This window comes from Leptidea sinapis, chromosome 1 (genome assembly GCF_905404315.1).
Source record: "Leptidea sinapis chromosome 1, ilLepSina1.1, whole genome shotgun sequence".
Classification (NCBI taxonomy): Eukaryota; Metazoa; Arthropoda; class Insecta; order Lepidoptera; family Pieridae; genus Leptidea; species Leptidea sinapis.
Genome location: NC_066265.1, coordinates 14009952 through 14021227, shown reverse-complemented (window position 1 = coordinate 14021227; position 11276 = coordinate 14009952). Strand labels below are relative to the sequence as shown.

At 33.5% G+C, this 11276-nt stretch overlaps 1 protein-coding gene across 1 annotated transcript; it reads right to left on the bottom strand.

Moving 5' to 3' along the window:
• Positions 1-7636: 7636 nt before the first annotated feature.
• LOC126979598 (cytochrome P450 6B5-like) lies at positions 7637-9932 on the bottom strand. Its single transcript, XM_050828974.1, has 2 exons — positions 8573-9932; positions 7637-7800 (listed from the first exon to the last, which is right to left on the bottom strand). The coding sequence occupies exons 1-2, from the start codon at positions 9930-9932 to the stop codon at positions 7637-7639; spliced, it is 1524 nt and encodes a 507-aa protein (XP_050684931.1).
• Between the last annotated feature and the right edge of the window lie 1344 nt (positions 9933-11276).

Here is an 11276-nt window from a genome sequence, read left to right as displayed (position 1 = left end):
TATGTATAGGACGGTTTTTGCACGCACGCCAGAATTGCTTGCAGATGACAGAATTTTTTCCTAATTGAACCTTATCGTAAAAGTTTGAACAATTCACACAATATCGTTATAAATTATGGTCTATGTGTTATTTTGATGTATAAGATTCATGATTGAAAAGTTTATTTAAAATTAATTTAGTAGCCTAAGCTTGAAATAGAAACAAACATCAATACAAACTTTCTCTTTTTTCGTGTTTATAATATGAGAGTCGATTTTACATAGCCAATAATATATCAACCTAACCTTAATTCTAAATATTATATGTAATATAAAAGGGATAGTATTTTAAATAAATCAAAGTACGTAATAATAATAATAAAAATAATAATAAAACTTTTATTTGGAACAATTTAACAAAGATAATACAAACAAGTAAAACGATGATAGCTCCAAAAGTATAAACTGCAGCACAGCTAACAACGCCCTTCTCCGAATACAATAAGGAATGATGTTCCATGCACAAAGATCTAAATAGTAAACAGAGTACGGTTATTAATAAAAGACATTAAAAACTAGTACAGGACATGTGATTTGAAATATATACATCATTATTATTACATTATGTGTTTAGTTTTGGGTGAAGTGTGTGGGTGAGTGTTAGAGATACGTATATAGTAAGTGAAGTTTGTTACATTTGTGCTGTGTGTGGTTTTCTTAGGTGTGTGAGGGAGTGATGAATATTTTACACATCCACAAGTTTCTCTGTATTTCCATAATCTAATGTTTTTAACCAGGAGTCAAGTTTTGCTTTACATTACCTCTTGGTCAGTGGGTAGATGTTTAAGCTTTTGTTGATTTTGTTATAAATTTGGTGTGTTTTGTTGTAAAATTGTGTTTGTAATGGCGACTTGCAGCTATGGTTCTACGTGAATCAATATTACATACCCTATTTGAGCGGCGTGTGGTACAGCATTGGTCAATTGCAGCGGGTCAAAGGTAATTTCGGAGTGTTTGCGAAGAGCAGTTTGAAATATAAATAGCTGTCTAACTGAGAGGACCTGGCAAAGGGTATACAGATCGGTTGTCGGATATCGGATTGGTTTCCTTGCTAGCACTTTCAGGGCTGCTCTCTGCGCACGCTCGACCCTTAGCACGACTGTTTTACCGGCACCACCCCATACCGTAAGGCAATACCCCAGAACAGACTGGGCAAGCGCAAAGTGCACAGTTATTAAACAGCTGAAATCGGCTGCGGCTCTGAGCTTTTTAAATATATATATTAGTTTTCTTACACGAGCTACAGTTAAATCAATATGTTGCTTCCATTTCAGATTGCTATCAAGAGTAACTCCAAGATATTTAATAGTAGCAGTATTTTCTACTTGTTGACAACCACAGATTCCGTGTCGGTTTGGACAGGTATGCGCACGAATTTCAATCGGTGTAGAAGGCTGACTAGATTTTGTATTAGAAAAAGTGATAAATTTGGTTTTATTCACGTTTAGAGAAAGGAGATTTCTGGTCAGCCACCTCATAACTGTGGTCAAGGCATACTCAGAGTTGAATCAAGTATCAGTCCAGTCCTTACCATGAACAATTAGAGCTGTGTCATCGGCATAAGCTATAATTTTACAGTTGGGTAAGGATAACTGACACAGCTCATTCATGTATATAAGAAAAAGTGGGGGACCCAAGACACTGCCCTGGAGGACACCAAAAGTGAGAGTCTCCTGGTTGCTCTGGTAACTTTCAAGCTTTGTTATTTTTTTACGACCTGTAAGATAACTCCTGAAGAGACTGTGGGCCGTTCCACGAATACCAAGGTGTTCTAGCTTTGAGAGAAGAATGGGAATGGAAACAGTGTCGAAGGCTTTGGATAGGTCTAAAAATATGCGTAGTGTTTTGTATTTATGTTCCCAGTGGTTAATAACCGTATTAGAAAGTTCCAGTACAGCATCTTCGGTGGATTTTCCACTTCTAAATCCATACTGATTATTAGAAAGAAGCTGAAATTTATTTAGGTATTTGGTGAGTCTATGGTTTATCACTTTTTCGAATATCTTTGAGAGGGTACTCAACACTGAAATGGGTCTGTAATTAGAGACTTTGTCCTTGTTTCCCGACTTATAGATAGGGTGGATAACTGCAGTTTTGAAAACATCAGGAAAAATTCCTATTGAAAAAGACAGGTTAAAGATGAAAACGAGAATAGGAATAAGAGTGTGCCGAGTCGCCTTCACTATTGCGGGGGATATACCGTCAAATCCAACTGCACAATTTTCTTTAAGGTTAAGGATGATGTTTTCCAGCTCAGCACTATCCACGCTGTGAAGAGCCATTGATTGAGGTGCGGATGTCGTGGAAGTGCCCAGTATCTCATATTCAGAACGATTTTCGGAGATATATTCATAAAGAACAGACTGTTTGATATTAGCCGCCAAAAGTCCACCCACATTCGCAAAGTAAGTGTTGATATTATTTACAGCCTGCGACGGTTCAGCACTAGAGTTTAGAAGGTCAGAGGCCGTATCTCTGCTTTTGCTTAAGCTTGCTACCCGTTTGATGAGTTTTCATGTAGCTTTTGGACTGTTTCTAGCCTGTTTGAATTCGGAACTTTCATATTGACGCTTCACTTTTTTTAAGAGATTGTTACAGAAGGTTCGATAGCGACAGAAGATTAGTTTGCGTGTCTCATCTTCAGGGGTTTTTATAAAGTTCCAGTGCAACTTATCCCTGTGATGTATGCACCTCAGCAGGCCAGGAGTAATCCATGGCTTAATGATGCGCTTTCTACAGGGAATTTGAGAATTATGTGAGTGCGATTTGATGACTGAGGACATTATGGAAACAAGAGATTCGGCAGCCTCATTCGGGTTATGACACTGAAAGATTGAAGAAAAATCTGTGCTGTCAATTTGTTCCACAATCTGAGGCAAATCAATTTTTACTTTGGTGGAGTGGTGGGTTTTGGTTATTACGTTGACGTTGCAAAAGGTTATAATAGGAGAATGGTCAGTGATGGGAGAATCAATTATAAGAGTAGTAGCAGAGCTTTGAGTCCGGAGTATCACATGGTCAATGGAGTTTGAGAGTCTAGTAGGTAGAGTGTACGCTGGTAACATAGCATGCAAAGCTGTAAGATTGAGGTATTCATCAGCATTTGGGTCGGTGTTCCCAGGAGTAATGTTTAGATTAATGTCACCAATGATGGCTACGGTTTTAAATTGAGTTAAGCTACTAAGTAAACTGTCCAGGCTGCGCAGAAAATTATTCAAATCTCTATAAGAAGGAGGATGATATTTTGCGATGAAGGCAGCTTTATTTGATATTTTAAGAAGAAGAGCATTTGCCCCATTTAATAAAGGGATTTCGACAGTGGTATCAGAGAAATCTCTTAGATAGACAACCACGCCCTTATTTTGTGTTTTATACGACGAAATGTGCGAGGAGTAGCCAGTTAGTAAGGGAGTATTTGGGCATTTACTCAGCCAGCACTCAGTCAAAATAATAATGTCCGGCATGTATGTTAATCTACTCAAAAATACCAGTAGTTTATCAAAATTGCTCATAAGGGTACGAATATTAGTGTGTAGTATTTTAATATCATGGAGAGAACAATTAAAATACTTATCACTTGCTTCTGGGGTACAAGTATAGCAATTTTAGACGGCTATTTGCTCAACTTCATTTGTGATCACAGTCAGATCATTCATTTTTAATTATAATAGCAACAGGGTAACAAAATTTTTTGCTAGAGTAATCATACTCATGGTCACAATGTAGCAGCCCTAGGAATAATAGACTAACAGTAGCACATACTGAGTGTTTTACTGTGGAGGCGCTTTTTAAGCGAATTGTTTGAGAAATACAGAGTTTGTGGGGATGTGTATATAGATGTGTGAAAGATGATTTGTGTTTAACAATGTAACATTAATACCAGTAAGAGTCCGAAAACTATTTTCTGGTGTACAGATATAAAATTTTGAAGCGGAAATATTTTCTGAGTTATTATTTACTATACATAGTATTATGCAGACTAGTCATTCAACGTTATTAGAATTGTCTAGGTTTTTCAAATCTTATTCATTGTTGATGAGAATTAGGCCTGTTCCATCTTGCCTACGCAGAAATATCTTCCCATTAGTCACCCAACAGTACTTGAAACCATTTGACTTAGCGTAGTCCGTCGTGATATAATGCAGCCGTTTCGTTTGAGGGGATAAGTTTTCTGATATAAACACTGGGTTGCACGGGCCATTGACGTAAATGTAAGATATGTATAAATACCTAAGATATGATTTAAAAAAAGAGGGAAGTTTTATCTACAATCTTTATTACAATAGCCGTAAATAATAAAAAAAATCATTCGTTTTTGTATTACATATTTCTTAAAATTTTTACTTGACTTAATTTAAAAAAGATTTGACGGTGTTTTAACAATTTCGTGAATAATAATGTTAGGTACACTTAAAGAATTAAGTGACCAATAATTACAAAAATTTGTGTCGCATGTAGATTCAGCAATTGAGGTAGGTTGTTAGTGTGTGTCTGTTATGTAAAATATAGGTGGGTAAAATACTTTCCTATAAGGTTGTGAAAATAATTCGTTTATATAGAATTTAGTATACGACGTAAAAAAAACTACTAAAAATCACCTACACGAGTAGTTAACGGTCTAAACAATTTGTTTTTTTTTTGAAGTGATAATTCTCATTTAGTACTTTGTTGAACACCGTTGAACATTCGGCAATCAAATAAAACATTTTCTTCATTTTAGCTGATGAGAATATAGGGGTCAAGTTTTGTCGTAGGATTTTCCATCATATGTGAAAAATAAACTTTGAGCTATAATTTCTTTTGCTTGTATATTTTGCAATTTCAAAAAAAGTAGTACTGTTGAAGTAGTAAAAATCCCTAGCCAGCACTAACTTTATATATTCAGGATCTCGTAGAATAAGTGTACTGCTCATTATCTATTTATATCGAGGGCTTCCAAGTCCCCATGTCTAATCGTATAATTATGTTAGTATAATTTATTATTAATATTTGGTAACAAATTACCACTAATTTGTTAGTGTAATATTTACTTTAATATTTTTAGCTATATTACATTATAATGAGTGTATTTGTAAATTAATAAAAGAAGCTTATTATTTATTGACTTAGAATGTACGTATTGACGAACCAAACAGCCATATAATGCATGACCTATTTTGATTTGTCAATTTTTTGTTTTAGGTAGTGGTTAGATCTTAGAATATTAACACCACAGAAGTAGCTCGGCTGATTCTGGAACTAATTATAACTAATTGTACTAGTCGGTAACTTCATTACAAATTGTAATGGCAAGCGACACACTGATAGGGCTTAAGCTGAGGTAGAACGGAACAAAATCTTGCATCATCATGTCAACATTGAGACAAGCAAACTAAGAGCTGTCTGTCATGTTATAGGTTGGCGTTTTCACCTTACGTTTTCAATTTATTGCACAACAAGCACATATGAAATATTATTTCCAAAAGTATTGATGTTTGATCCATAGTCACCTATTTTCAGTAAATTTATCGCAATCAAAATAAACTGACATAAAACAGTGACAACGAGAGAGAGTGTTGCTATAAAATAGATGTTGTTTTACCCGATGTTATAGGGCTTCTGCTTACATCATGTTTTTTTGTCAATTTTATTCAAAAAGTATACAGCAGGTATTTATTATTAGTATTAATTTACAACGGTATTTGTACGTTTTCCTATAAATTGATAATAAAATAAGGGGCATGATAGCTATGTGTAATTAAAATTAATCATTTAATCCAATCCAGTCCAATAATAAAAAGTAATTGATTAATGCAAAAGGACGATCAGATTTATGGGTACCAGTAAATATGAAAGAATGGTAAATTGAAAAAAAAAACAAGAAATTATAGGAAGAATATAAGAATAATATTAATTATTATAATAAAACAATAATATTTTTTCAAAACAAATGAACTTACGTAACATACTTAAGTAACACTTACTTACGTAATTAATCCGCAGTTGTTTTTTTTGCCTTTGTATTTCTTTAAAAGTACCTAATACATACCTGTTACATTAATTTTTAAAGTAGGTAAATAATCATTCTTTCACACCTCGGAGGAGATTAAATATATGATGCAGTAAGTCATCTTCCAAACGAGTTAGTTTGAGGCGAAGTAACGAAAATAAAGAAGAGAAGGCTTCGTTAACATATTTTTATAAAATTACTGCTCTAAGTATGATTATAGATAGGAAATAATGTATTTTAAACATACTCCATGTAGTGAGAATATACATGTGTGTCGTTTAAATCTAACTCAGATGCTCTATTAAACAGGCTGATGCGACATTTGAATTAAATATATTCATTAAATTCATCTGCCGCCGGACCGCATCATGATATCGCGCACTCGCTTGTTTCTCATCATCGACATAACTATTCAATATTTGTCCAAATGATGTAGAATGAAAGACAAAGTTTATCTACTTTAAATACGAGATGCGATAAAAGTATGGTTTTTGACGTAAGGATTGAAGTGAAACTACATTACTACTATGTGCATTAGAAATAAATTAACAATTTTTTGTATTTGTTTTAAACTACTTTGACGATGATGGCTTAAATATAAAAGAGAGATATACGCTTTAGCAAGCTTTTTGTAGGACTATTTAAAATAAACATTTCCATTATACAGTATAATATACGAGTAACCCTATTTTGCACGCACACGAGAATCGCTCACAGGTTGCAGAATTTTAACCTAATTGACACTTATCGTAAAATTTTGAACAATTCACACAGTATCGTTATAAATTATGGCCTATGTGTTATATTGACGTATAATCTTTATGATTGTAAAGTTTCTTTATAATCTAATCAGTAGGTTTGCGTAAAATATAAACGACGATTATTACGATTTTACATAACCAATAATATATCAGCCTAACCTTAATTCGAAATAAAATATGCCTATCATAATAATATAATATATTATAATATAAAAGCAAAGTACGTTAAAGTCAGATATTATGTATATATATACCTGATATATGGCGGCGTTTTAACATTTTGGTGAATAATAACGTTAGGTACACAAGAATTAATTGTCCAATAATTACAAAAATTGTGTCGGATGTAGATTCAACAATTTAGGTAGGTTGTTAATGTATATGTAAAATGGAGGTAGGTAGAATACATTCCCAATTAGGTAGTGAAAATAATTTGTTTACATAAAATTTAGTATATGATATAAAAAAAAACTATTAAAAATATTCTATAGTTATCGGTCTCTCACAATTGATACCAAAAACTGAACTGTAATCGCGGTATGCGTCCTGCGACTTAAGGAACAATATTTCATTATAAAACATGATTCACTAATTAAGATGATCTATTTCTAAACATATATTGACCATTAAAACAAATCTGTGACAGTTTGAAGTACGTTACAACAACAATAACTGTTTAATGTTTCACAATAAAAATGATTCACCTTCTATTGCTGAACCCAAAGCTCTTATACACATTTGAAGCTCATCGCTGTTACGTATTTACATTTCATTTTGTTACTACTTATCTATAATTGATATTTTTTACTTAAAATCAAAAATGTTTGTCTTAATAGCAATAAATATACTATCGACGTATTAGTTTTACGTGTATTTCTTGAATGGGCTGAGTCGTTATAGCCCTCGGCTCAAATTCCAGACTCCTTGGCATACCATCAGCCAGTTCCACTCGGCACTTCCTCAGAACAGTCAGTAAACCAGCCATCACCTGCATTTTGGCGAACCTCAAACCTGGAAAGAAAACAATTCTCTTAATATTCTGCTAGATGATTTTACTTTTGTGAGTGAAAATATCACTCTGTTTTTGGTTTTTCGTGAAACTTCTCACTCTTGGCACGGGCCTCTCGGGATAGCGTCGATGAAAACCGGAACGAACTTGTGTCTGAAATACGAATATACTTATATTTAAATTATGCAAAAGCATAATTTAAAAGTGCCGTTTCGTTGCGTGGTCACTTCGAAGAGAAGGGCAAATTGTACTCATTAAGGCGTCATAATACTTTACTTTAAGCCCGCGCCTGCATCTATATAATGTGCAAGAAAATTGTGTATTCTCTTAAGTCGCCATTCTCTTGTGTCATAAAATAATATACGTTGGAACTTTTTTGCACATACAGTTTGAAATGTTTAGTTTTTATAGTAAGAAGTGGCATGAAACCTTATAATAAAATGAAAAATAGATCATATATTATGACTCAGCTAAGAAGAATGAAGATATTTGTGTAAATAAATAAATGTGTGACGTGGTCACATAACAAGTAAAATAATTTATGGAATCAAAATTACATATTTATCTAATAATATAATGGGTTTCCCCGATGACAGAATCTTTGGAAGTAGATAATACATATCGTGCTTATCTGAGACAAGCCAAAATTTTTGTTTCGACGTTTCGGAATGAATCCCTCGTGCAAATTGGCAGAGTATGCATGAATAAATAATATTAAAGTTCGCATTTGTTAAGTTGCAACACGCGATTTATTTACTAAAAACATAATATTACCTATACATATTCTTGGTCCTCCTCCAAATGGCATGTATGTATACTGTCTGATGTTATCCTTGTCCAAAAATCTTTCTGGTCGGAAAACTTCTGGTTCTGGAAAGTAATCTGCGTCATGGTGAAGGCTATACACTGGTACATGAACCCTTACACCTTTATTTAACGACACTCCAGATGGTAATACATAATCTTCTACCAATTCCCGCGTTAATACACCAACTAACGGATATATACGCAATGTCTCACTGAAGCATGCTTCTAAGTACTGGTTCTCACTAGCACATCCGTAAGATAACTCCTCATTTTTTCTGAAGTATTCATCAACTTCAATTATGGCTTTCTCTTGAGCAGCTGGGTGTTTTGCAAGCTCATACAGGATATAACTTAGCGTAGTCGCTGATGTTTCAAACCCAGCCCCAAACAATGAAATACACTGACCACAGAGTAAATCATCATCTATTTTGAGTACTGATCTTTTTACAGATTCATCTTTATGTTTTGTTAATGTATCGCCTGTAAGGCATGCATTTCTTTTGAATCTTAACATAATATCCACAAAGTCGTGTCTATTTGACTCTTTAAAATTTCTTGCCTGAAAGACACCCTTAATAAGTTGATTAAAAAAATTGTTGATTTCCAAAGGGAAGGCTTTGCAACCCAGTATATAGAATATTTTTGGCCAAACCGCCCGCCCAATCAACCCCAATCCTCTCGATGTAGTTGATTCAAAAAGTTTTTTAGCTATATGAATAAACGGGTTATCTTCTTTTATTGTCATAGTATTGGTATTGATACCAAAGACACAGGATCCTATGCAGTCTATAGTATAACATTCCATTACAGATCTTAGTTCGGTTTTAGGCTTCTGCATTTCCTTCTCCAGTACTTCTTCGAACAGCGTGGAACATTCGGCAATCAAATAAAACATTTTCTTCATTTTAGCTGATGAGAATATAGGGGTCAAGTTTTGTCGTAGGATTTTCCATCGGTCTCCATATGTGAAAAATAAACTTTGAGTCCAAATTTCTTTGCTAGTATATTTTGCAATTTCCCGGCTGTTGAAGTAGTAAAAATCCCTAGCCAGCACTAACTTAATATATTCAGGATCTCGTAGAATAAGTGTAGGTTCTGTGCCATAGAAAGCTCCAACATAAGGTTCATTAGGAAACTGTTCATAAATCTCATTTACAACACTAAACATTGTTTTATTCAACGTAAGGTATTCTTTATAGTTTCCAAAAATCAGCAACGGTTTCAGATAAGGTACATTTCTTTGCTTCCAGTACTTGAATTTTGTTTCCATAACATAATAACACAATATTAGTAATAATACAAAGCACGCTATTAGTACAGATGTCATTTTGTATCAAAATACAACTACCAACTGTTCTTATATGATCGATTTATATTGAGGGCTTCTAAGCCCCTATGTCTATTAGTATAATTATACTAATAAATATTTGGTTACAAATTACCAATAGTTTATTAGCGTAATTATGGTATATTACATTATAATGAATGTATTTGTAAATTAATAAAAGAAGCCTATTATTTATTTACATTGTTAACCTATAATTAGGGTTGCAATCATAGACTTTGAATGTACTATACGTATTACCGAACCTAACAGCAATATAACGCGTGACCTATTTTGATTTGTCAATGTGTGTTTAAGTGGTTAGATCTTAGAATATTAACACTACAGCAGTAGCTCGGCTGCAAGTTGTACTAGTCGGTAACTTCATTACAAATAGAAAGGACAAGCGATACAGTGAAAAGGCTTAGGCTGAGGTAGAACGGGAAAAAAACTGTTGATTTTGCATCTCTATCCCGTAACCCATTTTATTGTTTGTCCCTATGTCAACTTTGAGACAAACAAACAAATAGCTGTCATGTCATTGCTTAACGGATTGGCTTGCGAATATTATATTTGTGATTTTATTGTTTTCAAACATATTGTGTGATATAGGTATTCCTTTGAGGTAATGAAAGTTAACAATATAGTTGGGTGTTGTGTGACTTCCTGACAAAGCCGTAGTTAATGTAAAATATCGAGGAGATCGCTTCCAAACATTTAGACCTAATATTTTCAATATAATGTGCAACAAGCTCGACTTAACACTCGACAATCAAAATAAACATAACGTAAAACAGTGACAATGAGAATTTTGTCATAAAATAGATGTAGTTTTACCCATTTTTAGAATCATGCGTTGAGCTCCTTCAAGACATATTTTGGTTGGTTTTTTTTTTGCTCCTCCTCAGTATATTACACAATACCCCAAAATATAACTGACCAAGGCATTGTAAATTTTAAACAAAAATCTAGATCACCTAGATGCCTTATAGTTTTGAAAAACTTTCCTAGTTTTCGGATTCTCCCTGAAAGTGTTTTAATATGTTCATCCCATCTTAGATATTTGTCTATGACAACCCCCAGATACTTAATTTGATGAACATGATCAAGTTTAATACAATAATGCACTTTAACTGCGAAGTTTTTGTTTGGTTGTGATTTGACACTTGCAGAGAATGTTATAAATTTTGATTTCTTAAATTCAAGGTTAGAAGGTTTTTCTCGAGCCATAGTGGGACATTTTTAAGTCCATTGTGTTTTAAATAAAAATCGTGTTTTCACGCGATCGCCAAGGCCATATTATATTTATTATAAAAGATATTTATATGAATTACTTAATAACTTAAG